This window comes from Choloepus didactylus, chromosome 14 (genome assembly GCF_015220235.1).
Source record: "Choloepus didactylus isolate mChoDid1 chromosome 14, mChoDid1.pri, whole genome shotgun sequence".
Lineage (NCBI taxonomy): Eukaryota > Metazoa > Chordata > Mammalia > Pilosa > Megalonychidae > Choloepus > Choloepus didactylus.
The window spans coordinates 36326398-36347621 of record NC_051320.1 but is presented as its reverse complement, the minus strand read 5'-3'; the positions used below and the strand labels follow the sequence as shown (position 1 = coordinate 36347621).

The window sequence follows — 21224 nt, the reverse complement described above, 5'->3', positions numbered from 1 at the left end:
TATTTGAAATCTCTTAGCCACTAAAACTTTATTTTGTTACCTTTCTTTCCCCCTTTTGGTCAAAAAGGCATTCTCAATCCCTCGATGCCAGGGCCAGGCTCATTCCTGGGAGTCATGTCCCATGTCGCCAGGGAGATTCATTCCCCTGGGAGTCATGATCCTTGTTGGGGGAAGGTTAATGAATTTATTTGCTGATTTGGACTTAGAGAGAGAAAGGCTACATCTGAGCAACAAAAGAGGTTGCTTCTCCATTACAGCCATAAGTTTCACTGGAGCAAACATCAAGATCAAGGACTTGACTTATTAAGTAGGGTATTACTACTCCTTTTGTTGTTGTTGTTCATATTGATTTTATTCTTTATCTAATGCTTCAAAGATAATTGCTTGTTCCCTATAATAGCATTTCCATAATTTATTTCATGACTAGTGATTTGTCAGCAAATTTTGACAGGTCTCAGGTTAGAAACATGCATGCAAATGCTTCTTACTTGAAACTTTTTTGTTTAAAATTCAGCTTTATTCAAGGTGAATGGATCCTGTAGACAACATTTTTTTATCAGAATACAATTTTATTCATCTTTCATTCATTTCTTCATTTTTTTCCCTAAATATTTCTTTTTTTAAAAATTCAGTTTTATTGAGATATATTCACATTCCATACAGTCATCCATGGTATACAATCAACTGTTCACAGAACCATCATATAGTTGTGCATTCATCACCCCAATATATTTTTGAACATTTTCCTTATACCAGAAAGAATAAGAATAAGAATAAAAAATAAAAATAAAAAAGAACACCCAAATCACTCCCCCCACCCTGTCCTATTTTTCATTTAGTTTTTGTCCCCATTTAACTACTCATCCATCCATACACTGGATAAAGGGAGTGCAATCCACAAGGTTTTCACAATCACACTGTCACCCCTTGTAAGCTACATTGTTATACAATCTTGTAGACAGCATTTTGAGTGAAGTACACCAGAAACAAAGGCAAACACTATAATGCCTCACCATTACTACAATGTGTAAACTCAGAATTGAATCATAGAGCACAGCCTAACAGGGAAACCATTATTGTAGTGGTCCCTAGATTGTAAGCTCTTACAGCAGTCAAATCTATTCCTGAATTGTAATGGTTATTTCCAAACTCCGAGACGTTGATCCCTTTGTGTATAACCTGATTGGTCTCTGGGACATTAGGTATCTGTGTGACACCTGAAACTCAGAGCTAGAGCTCAGCAGATATGAATGTCAGTATTAACACATACAGCAACTGTCAAAAAAAAAAAAAAAAGCTGAAAAAGAGCCCAGAATTCAATTAGAGATATGAATGAAGCAGATCTGGTTAAGACTAGGGCAAATCGGGCTAAAGGGTAAAGGTTGAAACTGACTGCATGTTAAAACTTCAACTTCCATGTGAGACCAAGGGAAGAGATGTTTATTTGGTGTAGGATCTATATTTTCTAAGCAATGTAACTTCTACAGTCAGTTTGTTCAAACACCACAATTACATGGAACTTTGAATAGGAAGTGAGCCATGGTAGGTCTGTATAGATTAGAGTGAAATAGCAACACATCCCAAAGTAATTTGGGTAGCGAATAAAAATATATATTCAGAGCCTCCCGGAGGAGCTGAGGGAGGATGTGGAGGTGTTGGACTTCCTCACCTGGATTGTTGCTGATGTTCTCACAAACATTGGGGACTGATGGCTTGATGTGCTGAGCCCTCTGTCTTGAGGCTTGCCCCTATGAAGCTTGTTGCTGCAAGGAGAGGCTAAACCTGCTTATAATTGTGCCTAAGAGTCTCCCCCGAGTGTCTCTTTGTTGCTCGGATGTGGCCCTGTCTCTCTAACTAAGTCACCTTGGTGGGTAATCTCCCTGCCCTCCCCTCTACGTGGGACCTGACTCCCAGGGGTGTAAATCTCCCTGCAATGCAGGATATGACTCCTGGGGATGAATCTGGACCTGGCATAGTGGAACTGAAAACATCTTCTTGACAAAAAGAGAGAAGTGAAATGAAACGAAATAAAGCTTCAGTGGCTGAGAGATTTCAAATGGAGTCAAGAGGTCACTCTGGTGGACATTCGTACACACTATATAGATATCCCTTTTTAGGTTTTAATGTATTGGAATAGCTAGAAGTAAATAACCGGAAACTACCAAACTCCAACCCAGTAGCCTTGACTCTTGAAGACGATTGTATAACAATGTAGCTTACAAGGGGTGACAGTTGTGATTGTGAAAGCCTTGTGGATCACACTCCCTTTATCCAGTGTATGGATGGATGAGTAGAAAAATGGGGACAAAAACTAAATGAAAAATAGGGTAGGATGGGGGGGATGATTTGAGTGTTCTTTTTTACTTTTATTTTTTATTCTTATTCTGATTCTTTCTGGTGTAAGGAAAATGTTCAAAAATATATTGGGGTGATGAATACACAACTGTATGAACAGCTGATTGTACACCATGGATGACTGTACGGTGTGTGAATATATCTCAATAAAACTGAATTTTAAAAAAAATTGCCCCAAGTAAGGAAGTATTTGGATGACCGCTGCAGCTAGCTTTAAGTATGCAAACTTCAGTAACAGCCGAGGCAGAATCAAGGGCAAAAAAAATCAGTTTTAGAAAGATTAGACATCTGTTTGATTATGACAGTGTTCAAAGGCTTCTTTCTAGTGGATTTGTGGTACTAAATGAATAGGGGAAGATGACATATAATAGTGGTTCGTACAACTTACCCAAAATGGAACATTCTGCACCAAAGCAAATAAACCATACAAGCATTTGTGGAGGCAACAGATGCCAATTTTTCTGAGGAAAGTCTCCCATCCCATGGGTTCATGCTATTTGAACACTCTGTGAGTGATAATTAACTATCTAATGTTCTTCTTAGTCCAGTATTCACTCTGTGTGACATTCCATCCATCCTTCCTCCCACCCAGCCCCAAATTTTGTGTTTTTAGATGTTTGTTTCTGGACATTGCCCTAGGCAGAAAATAAAAATAAAATTAGTAGCAAGGGAGAGTAGAAAACAATATAGGAGACATGTAGCACATTTGGGAAGTAATTTCTTTATCAATTTTGTCTCTAACATTTTTCTGACATTTGCAGAACTTTGAAGGTTTGTATATAAGACTGCCAGGAAGTAGTTAAAAATTCTCCATTTGTTCAAGCAAGAAGAATGGTTATCCAGTAAGTGGCAGCAAACAGCTTATAGATTCATCTTTTCTGATTTCCTAAGTCTCTGATTCTTATGAATGAAGCAGAATCATTGATTGAGCAACTAGAAATGAATACGAAAGTAGAGGCTGCATATAATGAATCTCCTATGAAGCAAATGTGAATCAGTCACTTCCTCTTCCCCAAGAAGTTTTTCAAGGGCAGAGGAGTATACTGATGCATTAGCACTCAAAAGACATCATAAGGCATTTTCTGCAGGAGTTCATTCTGTTTCCGATACAAAGAGCAGATTCTGGTGATTTACTATGATCATTTTTAATTCATAACACTGAATTGCCAACATGTAGGAATTACAGACTACTTGTTTAAGGGAAAATGTGAAGTGAAAAAGGCTAAATTGTCATGGCGCTATGTGCTAAATATATATGGAGAAATGCTAAATGTATGGTGATTGTCATGGTTACTGTATTCTGAGATTTTCTGGGATGGTCCCAATTTGAAAGATCCTATCTTTTATTTGTCATTATTCTTCTACTTATCCAACATGCTTTCAGTTTTGGAAAAAATGATCATTAAAGCTCCACTGTTGTTCTGAGGTGTATGTTAATTACTATTGTCCAGAATTAAAGTATCTTCAAAATATATGAAAGCTTTCATAATTATCCCAGGAAAAGTAAGTTCATTTTTTTTTACAAATTATAGAAAACAGCCCAGACAGCCTAGGTCTTGGCATAGCTTGATGATTATTTGATCAACTTCACATTATTGCAAGGGTATCAATACCCTGGGAATTGATGATTGCCAATTACATGAGCACAACATACAGACACACTGAAATATTTCTGAAGGACATCTAATAACTAGTCTAACTCAGTTCCTGTTGCTGTTTCCTAGGAACTGAAAGAAAATGTTAAAATTCCAGAAGGTACATGTTACAAAGTTTCTGATCAGCAACAATAAGGTCTTGATTCTAATGGCCATGAGATGACCTGAAAAAATTATCTTTAAACCCAAAAGGGGTCAAAATTTTTATGACAACTTTAATGTGAGTTTCTTAAATTGCTGAAAACTGATTTGGGTTTAAAAATGAACCTTCAGATATTCTTTCTAGAAAAGGAAGTAATGTGGAAAAAAATTGGAAATAATTCCATCAATTCCAAAATGCTTTTAAATTAGTTTTGAAAAGAGACAGTTTAGCATACAGAAATGCCATTTATATTAAACTTGCTAAAGAATTTGGAACTTCTTAGGTACCTTCTCCAGCAACAGACAATATTTCATTAAATATTTTGCAAATAATATATTTTGTTGGTATCATTTGGAGGATCATCCATTACATTCTTCAATTACTAACACTAGTATTTATTTGTTGTTAAGCACTTCATTTGTCTAGTGGCAACTTAACTCACTTTCCTATTTATTCTATATAAATTGATTTGCACAAGATTTCTCCATTCCATCCATCATTTCCACATACTCAAGATTGAGGGTTTATTGCTATGACATGCTTTGCGAATTGAAGAGGTCTAGTACGTCAACTGATGGTTTAGAATGTCTTCCCACTGCCAGAACCTTTCCTACTTCAATGAGGGAGCAGAATTTAGAGACATTTTTGGCTGGATTATCTGAAGTTTCATCCTGATTGAGCCAGACCGAAATATGATGCTTACCATGGCGAAGTGGAAAGCATAGGGGTTTTACAGTCATGTAAATCATGGCTTGAATTTCTTTCTGTTGTTTACTCCCTGCAAACTGTATGAGCAGGCTATTCTAAGCCTTAATTCCAATATCTGTAATATGGGGACAATACTAAATTCATACAACTGTTTTAAGGGTAATATATCTGAAACATCCAGTACCTGGCTCATAGTCTGCTCTGAACGAATGTTAGGTAATTTGTTTAAATAACTTATAAGTATACAAAGCACAACCCGAAAGAGGATTTAGATGTAAATTAGCTAGGCATGTTTTGTGTCTAGGTAGGATGATACAAGGGGAAAAGCATGAGATTTAGTGGCTAACTTGTCATCATTAGGTTTCCCAGTCAATTGAGCATTATTTTTCTGATCGGTGAGAATGGGCACGATAATACTGCATCATGGAGTTATTGTGCTACAGTAGCTTATATTATGAGTATAATAGTTCTTAGCTTCCGTTCTCTTGCTCCTCCCTTAATACTCTTTTCCATAGGACATTCTCTGCCCACACTTTAGTGAATAAATACTGACCTAAAATTTAATATTGCTCTCACAATGTGTGAAAGAGTAAGAGAGAGGAGACCAAACTTCAAAGAATCAACTTGGGGTCTTGCTTATATTTCTGGTGGAAGAGCGGGGTGAATCTATAAACAATAACATTTCTCTGTTACCTGGGGATCTAAGCTCCTAGTCAGACAAACCGAGGACTGTGAAATAAATGAGTTGAAGGCTTTGCACACCTGCTCAGCAAAAAGATCCAGTTGCTCTGATTTGTTGATTGAAACTCTTTCATTCAACTTACATTCATTACCTGCCTACTAAGTACAGGTTTGTGCTAGGTGTCAGCCTGCAACCGTGATAGAACAGTCCTTGCCAAGAGAGACATATTTGACAATTTTTACTGCAATGTGATAATTAGTACAATCCGTTTTATTTAACAAGTAGTTTTTGAGATCCCATTGGGTTCCAGGCACTGTGCTAGTGCCAGGGATACAGCAGGGAAGAAGACAGATCCAGCCCCTGACCCCATGGAGCCTGTAGTCTACTGGGAAAGACAGATAGTTACCCAAGTAAGAACAACAGAAGCATGGAGAGCTACGAGTCTTTAAAGAAAGGGATTTAATCGAGTGTACGTCAAGGAAGCATCCTAAAGAAATAATGTTTAGGCTGAGAACTGGAAGTTAAGTAGCAATTAGCAAGATAGAGAAAGAGGGGTGCAGAAAGTTCCAGATGGAGGCAGTATCACATGGGAAGGCCCAGGAGCAATACATTGGCATATCTGTGGAACTGAGAAATGGCTGGTGTGACTGGACTACAATATGGGCATTATGGGAGTACCAAAGAAGCCACATATCACTATGCCGAGGGATGTCAGGCAGCACACCCCACACTGGTGCCATGCCCCCAGTCTAGGAAAGGAAACCAGAGGTCCAGAACCACCTTTCCAGAGCCCAAGCCCTCCTGCCGGCTGTGCTCTGCCTCTCCCCTCACTCTCCAATCAAGGCACCTGACAGGGCTGAGGTAGAAGGGAAAGGAAAAGGGGAGCCACTTCAGCAGAGCCCCCATCCGAGGCATCTGAGGGAAGAAGCAGCAGCTGGCGTTGGGGTCCATGGGTCCCAAGATGCTCAGGACACCTGGAGCCAATTCCTCCTGCACCTGTTCTTGGTGGATAGTTAAGGGGAAGCAATGAGGTGCATTCTGCCACACGGTGAAGATGGGAGGGAGGGAAACCAAGGCTCAAAATGAGAAATCCCTGACAGTGACCAGATGGACAGAACTCTAGTTCCAGAATTCCCAGAAAAGAGAAAATTAGAACTGAAGGTATTAGCATGAATTCACCAGCAGAGCAAAGGGAGGTGAGTACATTTTTGGCAGAGGAATAAAATTAATAAATGCCCGAAGATGCCAATGGGACTGGCGCAATCTGGAACTGCAGCTCACATTTTGGTTTGAATGAAGGGATGGATGGTTGGGGGAGTGTGATGGCATGAGATGGGCAGGAGGCAAATCATTATGGACTTTAAGGAATTTGGCATTACGTTGTAAATGAGGTTGGGGATCTGGAGGAGAATTTCAAGGAGAGAACTGATATGGAGGTGTATGTGTGTCTGGGAGTGTCATAGGGAGGAGGGCTTTGTAGGTGGGCCAGACTGGATGCAAGTAGAACAACTGGAAGATTATTGCCATTAGCCAGGTGAGCTATAACAGGTAGTGTGAAGAGATGGAGAAATGAGGATGGGGGGTAAGGCATCGTATTCAAGATTAGTGATATCAAATTGGCAGGTCTTGATAACTGATTAGATGGAGAGAGGAAAAGCAGGGGGCCTCAGGGATGACTCTCATGTTTGGGGCTTTGTTGGTAACCCCAGTGAAAAGGGCTGTGGAAGGGAGACCAGGCTTTGGAGAAAAGACAGAGGCTGCAGTTAAAGAGATGGTGCATTAAAGTGTCTGTGGGACAACCAAGTGGGGACCGTCTGTAGGCAGAGGGATGTATTGGGAGTCAATAGCAGTAAGTGATAATAAGCAAAAAACAGTGAGATTCATTAGAGACAATAGAGTGAGAAGATAAAAGCCGTTTCTCGCTTACCTGTAGTGTCTGATTTTCTTATTTTGCTACAAGTGTGTAATACTATAGTGTCAAAATTTAGACGTTTTTTCCAAAGCCCATAAACAAATGAGGGAACTAAGGAAAGGATGGTGGTGGTGTAGATAAGTTTGTAGGGCAGTAGAGGAAAGGTAGACAGGAGGTTAAAAAATTTTTATACTTAATGGTTTTAATTTTTCTTTTTTCTTTTTTTTGAAATGGTTGGGGATAGCTACTGAGCTAGAGGGAGCAGGGATTGGGAAGAGGGGCAGAAATGTGGAATAGCCCCTACAGAAATGGAGAGACAGTTTTCTAAAAGATAAGTCAAAAGTTATTGAAATGAGACATATTTTCTTTTTTAAAAAAATGGTTCTACAAACAGTGTTCTTAAGTAGACAGTTCAAAATTATTTGAACTCTGGACTGTATTTGGTTTTTCTGGACAACACAACAGAATTGTACACAAATTAGGATAACATGTTTTTATTAATACCCAGTGTAATGCATGTGCCCTTTTAATCTCAAGCACAGTATTATTTTAACAAAAGTACCGTGCAACTCACCTCACAAGTTAACATTTGTTATACCACCAAAGAGGATGTAGCATTTATTGATCTGTAAATAGACAATAATTATATAAGATCTATAGTGGTCAAGATGCACCTGGAGCTCCAGAAGGCTCACAGATTTGCAAATTCAACATGGTCAGACCCCTCCAGTGGGCCAAACAGAAATTTTTAATGGCACACATATTTTCAAAATTAATTCTTATGTCAGAGGGAGAGAAAATCATCATGGACAATGTGTTGACATGGCAAGAATTCACATAGTCTTTTTTGAGGACATCACCTAACCCAGTTAGTGGTGTATCCAATAATTAATTGTATTCCTGGGAAAGACTGAGAATCCCAATGAGTGTGTATGGCTACTTCCAGCCTAGGAAAGTTGGTTCACTTGTGAGAGGATTTATTGGATTTTTAAAATGTTTTCCTTTTGTGATTTTTCTGACCCAGAAATATGCTTTTTATTTCAGCAGTTCTCTCAAAACAGCTGAAAAAATGACAGTTTCCAAACAATCACCATTAACTGTTAATCAAAATGTTATGTTTCCTCAGTTAGGCCATGATTCTTCAGTTTATTTTCCTTCTATCACCAGTGAAGTCTAATCCACCACTAGTATGATGATTAAAGGCAATCTACCAAAAATATTTACTCTATTCTGCGGCAAACGCTTGTCATCTCTAACTTAATTTGAACAGTCCTTACTTAAGTGTCACTGTGCTGCTACATGAAATAGAGGCATCTGGAATTTATTCTCTTATATTCTTTCTAATTATAGCTTAAATTATCAACCAAACATTTTTAAGATGGTTATGCCTAGTAGGTTTCTTCATTACAAAATGTACTAAAAATTTCATCTCAAAATAAGGTTTTTACTCTTTTGAGGAGTGAATATCATGCTTTTTTCTATATATTTTTTCTATGCATACTCATTTGTATAATTTCTGAAGTTTTCTGTTTTCCAAATTACCTCCCTATCCCCAGGATCCCCCAATCCCAACCAAAAATCTCATCCTCTTGGTGACACTCTCTGCTATATGATAGACCACAGGTCATGACCTTTAGCAATGGAAGGGAACTTAGAGATAGTTCCATCCAATGACGGTTAAGTTTACACCACTGCAAATGCAGGGACTTCAGTCTCAGAGATTCTGGTTCAGTAGGTATGGTGTTGAGCCTGGGAATATACATTTTTAAAAAGCACCCCAAGTGATTCTGAGTCCACAGACCTCACACGGAAAAAAACAAAAGACAAAACAAAAAAAACAAAAAAAAACTGAATTACCCTAACCTTCTACCTGTGTGACTTGCCCATGATCACTGGTGATCTAACTAAAGTATTTGTCATCAAAGTGTTTCCCCTCTGTTCTTGACATCCCTGTAATTATACTCTAAAAGAACAGGGATCAGAGCATGGTTTCCTTAAGAAAAATTACTGTCTTTGCCCTAGGGGTGCACTGGTGTGAGGGTATGGGTGTGAGGGTTGGAAACTTGTGAAAGAATTCACAGACCATTATTCTACAAAGTATTTTGATCAAATGTTGGCATCATCAAATACCAACAACATGGCTATTATTAAAAAAAAAAAAAAAACAGAAAATAACAAGTGTTGGTGAGGATGCAGAGAAATGGGAACCGTTGTACACAGTTGGTGGGAATGTAGAATGGTTCAACCACTGTGGAAAACAGTCTAACATTTCCTCAGAAAGTTAAACACAGAATTATCATATGACCTGCAAATCTCACTTCTAGATGTACATCCGTCAAATTTGAAAACAGGGACTTGAACAGATATTTGTACACCAATGCTCATAGCAGCATTATTCACAATAGTTAAAAGATGAAAGCAACTCAGCTGTCCATCCACAGATGAACAGGTAAACAAAATGACATATGTACATGAAATCAAGCTCTGATAACATGTGACAATGTAGATGAACCTTGAAGACATCATGTTGAATGAAATAACCAGACAAAAAAATATAAATATTGGATGATTCCTTATTTCTTTGCTTCATTTATGTGAAATACTTGAATATACAAATTAATATATAGAGAAAGTAGATTACAGTTGACTAGGGGCGAAGGTAGAGTGGGGATAGGGGATGGGGAGTTATTGCTTAATGAGTTTAGAGTCTCTGTTTAGGGTGATGGAAAAGTTTTGGTAATGGATGGTTGTAATTATATCATTGCATTGGTAAGGTAATTAATGCCACTAAATTGTACACTTGAAAGTGGTAAAAACGGGAAATTTTGAGTTGTAGATATGTTACCACAATAGAAAGTCTTCTTTTTAAAAAAAGAAACAACCATAAATGTATACATAACATTTTCATGTAGTCCACTAACAATATTTTTGGCAAAATACATGCTAAATGAATGAATGAAAACATAGTGAATAAGTGAATGAGTCCTGTCCAAAGTCAGGAGGGAAAATATTGAGACAAAATATGATGGTTGTCTCAGGAAACCCAAAAAGTCTCCATCCTGGTAATCTCTAACCATCAAGGTCTTCTCTAAGGTAGCAGGAAGGGAATTCATCTTTAAAAAGGGAAAAACTTCCACTGTAAGTACACTTTTACTCTTTTAGTAGTTTCTTTTCTATTTATTATAAATAGTTGAAAAATACTTTCAGATTTCGGTAATTTCTGTATAGTATTACGTTTTATTTTGATTGTCCAGAAGAGAGTTTCTCTTCCTTTTTCTTTCTTTTTTTTTTTTTTTTATTACTCTTATTTGAAGTTAGAGGGTGTCAGTGTGGGAGGTTTTCACTCTGTGCATTTAACTAGTTGACTTTTGCTGATGAAGAGGTTACTTCAGTTTGTTTGGCTTCTTGATCTATTATGTTATTCATCTGTAGTTTTGCTTCTAGTCAAAATGGAAAGCAACTGTAGTTTGTCATCCTTTAATGCTGAGAGATGACAGGAAGCTGGGCTTTATTTGTTTTTCTCTTTGAAGTGATACAGCTGAGTGAGCAGACGTAAGAGTTTCATTTTAACCAGAAATTTTGCTTAACCTCAAAGAAACAGCTACTCCATTGAGAACTGGTGGCCTGCCGGGCTTAGCTTCTGCAGAACGGCCAGAGGAGAAGATGGAAGGTAATGGATGGTTCCAGAAAATTCTGGAAGAAGCACACCCAGTGACTCTAGAAATCCAGTTTGGTTACATGTTTATAAAATACAGCAGGCCTAGTCAAAATGTGCCCTATGAACTACATAAGGCCCATAGCCTCCCTCATCCCTTAAATCTTAAGTTAGATTCTCTACAACTATAAATAAAAGAATTTACACTGAACAACAACAAAAAAACTTCTCAGAGATGTTACAACAACATCACATCCATTGAAGGCCACAAATTGAATGCCTGTGAGAACTAAGTACGGGATAGTGATGGAGTCGCACAGGCCAGGGTTTACTAGAAATCTGGGTTTTTAATGTAAAATCTTCACATTTTTAGTGATGACTCATTTTCTTCCTAAGGTTGCTGTATTGTAACTAAAACTGCACCTCTGAAGCCAAAGTTCTTACATTCTGAAATCTAGCATACACTGCATTCTATAAAAAAAATAAATTCTGGGTCTCTTGACAGATTTCCACATCTATGAAAATATTTCTGATGTAGGGATTGTAATTTTTAATTTAATTTTCTATAAAATGAAGTCACAAGAAATAAAGGGGATATTTTGAGTGGTGAAGAGAGGAAAAGTACAAGTCTTCCTTTATGTGCTATGCTAAGCTTACCAGCAAAAGGACTATAAAAATTCCCTTGATGATATTGACCTAAAAACAAGAAATGAGTACTAGTAAAGATAACTTTTTTCTTCTTATTTATCATCTCAGTAACCTGTCTAAAATGCATACCTTATGTCACTATCCTACTTGTTGCCATTCCTACCCCCACCCCATTCCCTGGTAAACTGTATTCTAGTTTCTGACTCTATAAATTTGCTTATTCTAAATATTTCATCTTATTGAAATCATACAGTATTTGTCCTTATGCGTCTGGCTTATTTCAGTCAACATGATATCTTCAGAGTTCACCCATGTTGTCACATGTATTAGAACTTCATTCTTTTTTATGACTGAATAATATTCAATTGTCTATATATACCATATTTTATTTATCCATTTATCAGGTGATGGACACTTGGGTTGCTTCTACCTTTTGGCACTTGTGAAAAACGACACTATGACCATCAATGAGCAAATATCTGTTCGAGACTGTGTTTTCGATTCTTTTGGGTCTATACCTAAAAGTGAGATTGCTGGGTCAGATGGAAGGGTAAGGGGCCCTAAAAAGCCACGACCCTTGTACATTGTGAAATGGGTGTGGGTGTGAAATGGCATCTCATTGTGGCTTTGATTTGTATTTTTCTAAAGGCCAATGATGTTGAGCATCTTTTCATGCACTTTTTGGCCATTTGTGCATCTTCTTTAGAGAAACATCTACTTAAGCCTTTTGCCCATTTTTAATTGGGTTGTTTGTCTTTTTGTTTTTGAGTTGTAGGATTTCATTTTATATTCTGGTTATTAAACCCTTAGTGGATATGTGGTTTCCAAATATTTTTTCATATTCTTTAGGTTGTCTTTTTACTTTCAGGATGAAGTTCTCTAACACTCAAAAATTTGTAAATTTGATGAAGTCCCATTTATCTAATTTTTCTTTTTTTGCTCGCACTGTGGGAGTGAAGTCTAAGAAACCATTGCTTAACAAAAGGTTGTGAAAATGCTTCCCTATGTTTTCTCTGGAAGAGCTTTTTATAGTTTTGATTCTTATATTATGTCTGATCCATTTTGAGTTCATTTTTGTATATGGTGTGAGGTGGGGGGTCCACCTTCATTCTTTTGCATGTGAATATCCAGTTTTTCTAGCACCATTTGTTGAAGAGGCTATTCTTTCCCCATCGAGTGGAATGGCACCCTTGTCAAAAATCAATTGGCCAATACTAATGCAAAGTATTAATGATAATGTGAGAACTCCGTATTTTTTACATGATTTTTCTGTAAACCTATAACTTCTATAATAAAAAAACAATTAAAAGAAATGCAAGTAACATTATTTTGGTTACTGTAGTTTCATAACAAGTTTTAAAATCAGGAAGTGTGAGTCCTCCAATTTCTTTCTTTTTCAATATGGTTTTGGCTATTCAGGGCCCCTTACCCTTTGTGCCAGTTTGGATGTATTATGTCCCCCAAAATGCCATTATCTTTGATGCAGTCTTGGGTGGGCAGACATATTAGTGTTGATTAGATTGTAATTCTTTGAGTGTTTCCATGGAGATGCGACCCACCCAACTGTAGGTGATGACTCTGATTGGATAATTTCCATGGAGGTGTGGCCCGGCCCACTCAGTGTGGGCCGTGATTGGTTCACTGGAGCACTATACAAGCTCAGACAGCAAGAGCTAGCTTGCTACAGGCAAGCGGGACACTTTGAAGAATGCACAGGAGCTGAGAGAGGAGCTGCAGCTTACAGAGAAATTTTGGAGATGGTCTTTGAAAGCAGTCTTTTGCTCCTGAGAAGCTCAGAAAAGACAAACACCCAAAGAGCAACTAAGAATGACATTTTTGAGGAGCTGCAGCCTAGAGAGGAACATCCTGGGAGAAAGCCATTTTGAAAACAGAACTCTGGAGCAAACGCCAGCCACGTGCCTTCCCAGCTAACAGAGGTGTTCCAGACACCACTGGCCATCCTCCAGTGAAGGTGCCCAGTTGTTGATGACTTGCCTTGGACACTTTATGGACTTAAGACTGTAACTTTGTAACCAAATAAACCCCCTTTCTGTCCATTTCTGGTGTTTTGCAAAAAAGGTAGCATAAGCAAACCAGAACACCATTCCATATAAATATGATTGGTTTTCCTTTTTCTGCAAAGAACTGCCTTTTTAATTGAGTGTTGACATTACTCCCAGTGTCCGAGTGAAAGGCTAACAGTCTTAAACACATTTATTTTCTCTGTACACATTTCTTCCACCGCTGGAATCAAACACAGTTTAATTAATTTGTTACTGGTAAGTGGCTTTTCGTGCTTGAATAACAAATCAGCCACTTGGAAATTTACTTTGCAGCCTCATTTTCATTCTTATGAGGAAATTCTGCTGTGATGAGATTTCTGTTTCAAAATTTTGAATTTTTCTGATCATTGCTTTCCCATGAGTTGGAAATACTGCAACGAGTACTTAATCTGGTAATGTCAACGTATATTGTATTCTTTTAGCACAACTATAGTGTCATTGCATAACAGACAATGCTTTGCCAACTAGTTTGAGGACAAATTAATCCATGTTCTACTATGCCTTAAAACACAACACTTGAAGTCTACTTTTCTTCCTCCTTTTGCCATGATAGATTTCCACTGGTATGGTGATATGTGTGGAACTCAAAATGCCACAGAATTGTAACTACCTTACTGTGATCTGTATTGTGCTGGGCAGCAGTGAGAAGCAACGAGAGCCTCACATGAGATCGCTGTTGCAGGTATTCTACTCTGCTGTTGTAGTGGGAGGACAGCCACATGAAATATGTAAGCAAATAAGTGTGTCGTGGTCCAATAAGACTCTATTTATGGACACTAAAATTTGAATTTCATATAATTTTCATGTTGCAAACTAGTGTTCTTCTTTTGACTGTTTATCAAACATTTAAAAATATTAAAAAACTATTTTTGCTTACAGGCCATACAAAAACAGACGGTAGGCCAGATTTGACCCATGGGCCTGGTTTACTGATTCCTGCTCTATAGCAATCCTGAGTCATTTACAGATTTCCTCTGCCTTTCCCCCCATTATTTCATGCTTCCATGTCTATGAACATCCTGAGTCTCTCTCACTGGAATGTTCTTCCTATCTACGTCTTCCTGAACCCATATTTATTTTTCGAGTCACCAATCAAGTGCTACCTCCAAGATTTTTGCTACGGCCCAAAAATCTATGTGATTTTGCTATTGCATATCTAAGACCAAAAAGAACATATAAAAAAAGGAGAATCTGTTATTTCATCCCTAAATCACATTAAAATGTGTTATTTCATTTTCTTTTGTTTTTGAATAATTTAGGAATTTTACTGAGAAGGAGTGTGAGATTTGCAGGATCAGGGAGAAAGTGCAGGAAAATCTCATCTACACCATAAGAAAATATCACCCATATGAGGATCAAATAAGATGGAGGAAGAACATCCTAAACACAGAGAAAGATAATAATAAAAATGAGTTCCTTCTGTCTTTCCTTTCCTGAAGATGTTAGCTTTTAATAGTAAACCAGCAAAAAGATTATGCATGGCTACACACAAAATTCAGTGGCTGTGCACTAAACCTATATGGACTTTCTTATGTTAGTGTCCTCTCTAATCTACTAGTTGGATTCACCTCTGATCCCATTTCTTCTTCTGTGAATAAACTAATATTTAATTTTCAAAATTATTTAGCTTTATTGGAGTGCTTTTTAATATTTAGGAATAAAAGAGATACATTTCCTTCAAGAACCTATGTGATAAACCAGTTTCATTACAGGGTTGTGGCAGGTTGTAAAATAATAGGCAACTGTAAAGGTACGCAAAGCACCATTGTTAAAGCTCTTTGTTCCATTGGAAGAAGCCAGTTCTTGGACTGTCAACAGATCTTATTTCTCTCATACTATAGAAAGAAGGCCCAAGAAGTTAGGAGAGCTGAGATGGCTGTCATGCCAAGGAAAGCAAAAAGGATTTCATAGAAGCCCAGGGAGGAAGCAGGATTCTTTTGCTAAAAATGAAGGGTTAACGAAAAAGCTCGTGTTCTCAAGAGGACTCGATTGAGTTACAGCTAAAGTAATGAGGTTAGATTCGATCAAGTGATATGTCCCCTCTAAAGCCTTCCCCTATCTCACCTTCCAGATATTACTGACTTCTGCCTCTGGGCCACCATCATGATCATCTATGTGGCCTGGAAAAAACTGCTTTTAAAATATTGACTACCCTTTTCTACATTTACTTTTTTACATGTCTGTCTCCCAGTACTCTGGGAAGCCACCAGTGGATTTGAATCATAGCTCCACCACTTAACTATTTCATAACCAAAGCCATGTCTTACTATCTTTGTGTATCCAGCAAGTAGCATATGTCCAACTAATAGTTATGGAATAAAGAAATAAAGAACTGAATGGATAGGATGAATGAATAGGGGAAGGCAGTTAAATGGAGTGTTCTATCCCGATGGGCAGGCCCTCTGACTTCCCAGAGCTCTTCTAGACACGACAGCGACTACCCCACACACCCAGGTTCTAAGCTCCGAGAATTACAAAATTCTGGCTCAGGAAAGTCCAAGTTTAGTAATGATGATTAATGCTAGATAAATTGGACTGTGAGAGAAGGCACTGATCTATATATAGAGGTGTGTCTGTGTGTGTATTTGTATTTGCATGCTTTTTCAACTTGTTCTCCTCTATTTGATTTTTTTTTTTTTTAAATGAAAACATCACTTTTATTGACAGTGTAAAACCACAATAGACAGTTTCACAGAATGGAAATAAGACAGCCCCAAGACAACGGAGTGTGTAAAACTGCAGCACATAGTTAATACTCTTCACCCTCATCCTCTCCCTCACAACTATCTGCTTTAACCTCCTCATAATCCTTCTCAAGGGCAGCCAAGACCTCACAGGCCTCAGAGAACTCTCCTTCCTCCATCCCCTCACCCACATACCAGTGAACAAAGGCACGCTTGGCATACATCAGGTCAAACTTGTGGTCCAGGCGAGCCCAGGCTTCAGCCACGGCTGTGGTGTTGCTCAGCATGCACACAGCTCGCTGGACCTTGGCTAGGTCTCCACCAGGCACCACAGTAGGAGGTTGGTAATTAATGCCAACCTTAAAGCCAGTGGGGCACCAATCCACAAACTGGATGGTGCGCTTGGTCTTGATGGTGGCAATGGCAGCATTGACATCTTTGGGAACCACGTCGCCACGGTACAATAGGCAGCAAGCCATGTATTTACCGTGGCGAGGGTCACATTTCACCATCTGGTTGGCTGGCTCAAAGCAAGCATTGGTGATCTCTGCTACAGTAAGTTGTTCATGGTAGGCTTTCTCAGCAGAGATGACGGGAGCATATGTGGCCAGAGGAAAGTGGATGCGGGGGTAGGGCACCAGGTTGGTCTGGAATTCTGTCAAATCAACATTCAGGGCACCATCAAACCTGAGGGAAGCAGTGATGGACACAATCTGGCTAATAAGGCGGTTAAGGTTAAGGTTAAAGTTGGTGTAGGTTGGGTGCTCAATATCGAGGTTCCTACAACAGATATCATAGATGGCCTCATTGTCTACCATAAAGGCACAATCTGAGTGCTCTAGGGTGGTGTGGGTGGTGAGGATGGAGTTGTAGGGCTCGACCACAGCTGTGGAAACCTTGGGGGCTGGGTAAATGGAGAACTCCAGCTTGGACTTCTTGCCATAATCAACAGAAAGGCGTTCCATCAGCAGGGAGGTGAACCCAGAACCGGTTCCCCCACCAAAGCTGTGGAAAACCAAGAAGCCCTGAAGACCTGTGCACTGGTCAGCCAGCTTGCGAATTCTGTCCAGAACAAGGTCAATGATCTCCTTGCCAATGGTGTAGTGCCCACGGGCATAGTTATTGGCAGCATCTTCCTTGCCTGTGATGAGCTGCTCAGGGTGGAAGAGCTGGCGGTAGGTGCCAGTGCGAACTTCATCAATGACTGTGGGTTCCAGATCTACAAACACTGCCCTGGGCACGTGCTTGCCGGCACCGGTCTCACTGAAGAAGGTGTTGAAGGAGTCATCTCCTCCCCGGATGGTCTTGTCACTTGGCATCTGGCCATCGGGCTGGATGCCTTGTTCCAGGCAGTAGAGTTCCCAGCAGTCATTGCCAATCTGGACACCAGCCTGGCTGACGTGGATGGAGATGCACTCACGCATGACGGTGTTTTGTAGGAATTCGTGAGATTGGAGGAGGCGAGGGGACGGCGACAAAAATCTTCCACTGACAGACTACCAAGGAATCTTGGGGAGAAGTAGTCCTCTATTTGATTTTATACACAAAGGAAGAAAGATCAAGAGTGGTAAGGAGGGTTAGATTGTGATCATAGAAAAAGAAAAGTGATTGCAAATATTGTGAAATATTATATTAGAAGGATCAAATTTTTAATAAGCCTCAACTTCCACAGATATGATATCTGGATGGTTAGGTGACAATAAGAATTCTTTTCCCTTTTTTCTAAGCTTGGGATTTTTCTTTCTTCTTTCTCTTCCTGTTACCTGTGGCTACTTGCATCTGTTCAAAGTTATGTACCTTTTCTTAATGCCTGGAAGGAATAAAGCACCAAAGGAAAAACTGAAGAAATGGGAAGTTGGAAGAATAACTTCTTGGGACACCTCCTCATTCCTGCTCTACTGCTTCTTTTTAAACTTCAATTTGGCCTCCCAGGTCTCTAGCCTTGATAACTAAAGCTTCCCAAAGTATGGTCCTCATCACACATCTAAACCAGGATGACCAGGGAACATGCAAAAAAATTCATGTCTCGGAGATCTACTGAACCAGGATCTCCAAAGGCAGGGCCCAGGGATCTGTCAGGGCTTTTAGGATGGGTAGTTACCCATATGGTGATGTATGGTTTCCTAATTATTCTATTTTATTTCTGAATAGGTGGCATGTTTATGTGGTATAAAATATATGAAAAGGCATACAGTGAAAAGTCTTCCTTCCACCCTGTTTCCTCTCTTCCTAGCTCCCCAGTTCCTCCATTACAGGCAATTATATCCAGTAGTTTCTTAGGTATATTTCAGGAGTCTCTTTACAAATATGAACAAAATGAATATATAGTGTCATCCTTGCTATACGTTTTATGCAAAAGGAAGCATAGAAACATACTGTGTACACTGCTCTATACCTTACTTTCTTAATTTATTAGCATTTGTTGGAAATCTTTTTAAATTAGTATAAGAGAGTCTCTGGATTCTTTTTTACAACTGCATATTTTCCCACTGAATGGACATACCATAATATATATGGTTAGAACCCTATTTATTTGTACCAAAATATATTGACATTTGGATTGTTCCTCATTTTGGGCTACTATTAAAAAAGTTCACAAATATCATAAGCAGACCGTTTTGCTCATGTGGCATCATATTGACTGAATTCCCAGAATTGGATTTGCTAGGTCAAAGGGTATATGTGTATGTAATTTTTACAGCTATGTCAAGTTTCCTTCCATGGTAGTTCTGTCAGTTTACACTCTGTTAAATGACAGTGCCTGTTTTCTCTCAACTTCACCACAGAAGGTAATCAAACTTTTGTGTTTTTGCCAATCTGACAGGTAATAAAAGGTATCCTAAGGTAGTTTCAGTTTGCATTTATTTTATTATGAGTGAGAATGAGCGTTTTTCATATATTTAATAGCTATTGTATTTGCTTTTCTGTGAACTCTGTTCATAGCCTTTGCCTATTTTTCTATTAGGTTTTTGATCTTTTTCTTTTTGATTTCTTTATATATTAGAGGGTTTAGCTCTTTGTATGTGATACAAGTTGCAAATTTCTCTCATTTTATCATTTATCTGTTGACTTTGTTTATATTGTTTTTATGCTATGCAGACTTTTAAAAATTCTTTGAAGAAGTCAAAATTATCAATCTTTCTTTTATGGCTTTTGAAGTTTCAGTTATATTTAACAAAGTGTCAGGCATTTTTCCAGGTACTCTCAGATATTCTATCATTAACAGTTGTTTTGCTGTATAATTTCACTTAAAAAGAACTCAATCTCATAATATTACTAATATCCTATCAAGTGTTATTAATTTATATAATGTAGCAAGATCCATCTAAGTTTATATAAGAGAAATTCATCCATATTTAGTAATTTCATGGTTCCTCTATAACACATAAATCTTTTCTTCTGTGTTTTAACAAGTTCCCCTGGTGATTCTTATACACTAAAGTTTGGAAACCACTTCTGATTGTCTCTTAACTATCTCCGCTTCCCACCTCAGAAGTCTCATTAAACCTCGAAGATCCATCATTATAGTCTCTGTAACCTACGTATTTCCCTGGAAGGAGATTTCAGGCAGCATTAAGGAAAATCCATTTTTACTGGCAATGTCACTTAGGCCAGATGGAGATAATACTCTTGGGACATTATTTGACCGCTAAGAACTCCAGATCCTTTGCTGTCATATGGGAGACAACAGTGCCTATCCTAGGATGCTGTAAAGTACACAGAATGCCTGGCACACAGTGAACTGTCGATAAATGGCAGTTGGTGTTACCAAGGTAGACCAGAAGTTGTGACGCTGTCTTCTGTCCCACATTGTACCAGTGAAGGAGATCAACCCAGCTGGAAATAACAGGTGGTAACAGTGGAAAGGATATCAGGCTGGCCAATGCCTAGGGCTCAGAGAAGAAAGGAAAGAGGCCTTTTGGGAGCAGAGCTGGTGAAGACGTGGAGTGTCCTTAGGGTTTTATGCTGGTAAGAAGCCTCGTTCTTTCACAGCTGCTCACCTAACCAGTTCCTCGGAATTTTAAATTTCAGGCACAAAACTTATTTCTATGTTGCTTGAGAGAGGTGAATAATTAAGGACAAAAGTGCCCATAAAAGGACCAATGTGGTAAAACTTAGGGTTTCTTTTTTTCTTTGCTGGGTGTGCTCTGCCAAGACCTCCATCCAAACTTGGCTCGGCTCCTCCGTGATGTGAATCAGAGCTCACTGGTGGAGTCACAAGCCAGTTATTACCCTGTGGCCACACTGCTTATCAAGCTTTGCCCTTTTCTTCTCCAGTGTGGATGTTTAGGGCTCTTCATTATGCAATGAAAATAAACATTCATGTAAATGGTCTCCTGGCTACTTGATCCAAACCAATAAGGAAAACCTGCTTTACAAGCTTCCACAGAAACTTCTAGTAGAATAAGCAACTGATAATTCTACACCAAATGTCTGGCTTTTAGCCAGGACTAACAACTGCTCCCTTTTTGCAAGCCACATTCTGGTGACCATGGAGAGCCAAAATAGATATTTTGATTGTAGAGCATTTTCTAAAAGAAGGTGAACTCAAAGTGCCATTATACAAACTAACCATAGGTTTAGGATGAGAAAAAAAAATTGGTTTAAAAACTTTAAAGAGATTGGTCAACTGCCAAAAAAGCAATCTGGGGAAAAAAAAAAAAAATAGAGCCCACCAAATTATTAAAATTTTCCAAGTTGGTCGTGTTCATTGTCTTCA

At 38.6% G+C, this 21224-nt stretch overlaps 1 protein-coding gene across 1 annotated transcript; it reads right to left on the bottom strand.

The window, feature by feature from the left end:
• Positions 1–16460: 16460 nt before the first annotated feature.
• LOC119509084 (tubulin alpha-1C chain-like) lies at positions 16461–17928 on the bottom strand. Its single transcript, XM_037802923.1, has one exon. The coding sequence runs from the start codon at positions 17926–17928 to the stop codon at positions 16570–16572; it is 1359 nt and encodes a 452-aa protein (XP_037658851.1). The 3' UTR covers positions 16461–16569.
• Between the last annotated feature and the right edge of the window lie 3296 nt (positions 17929–21224).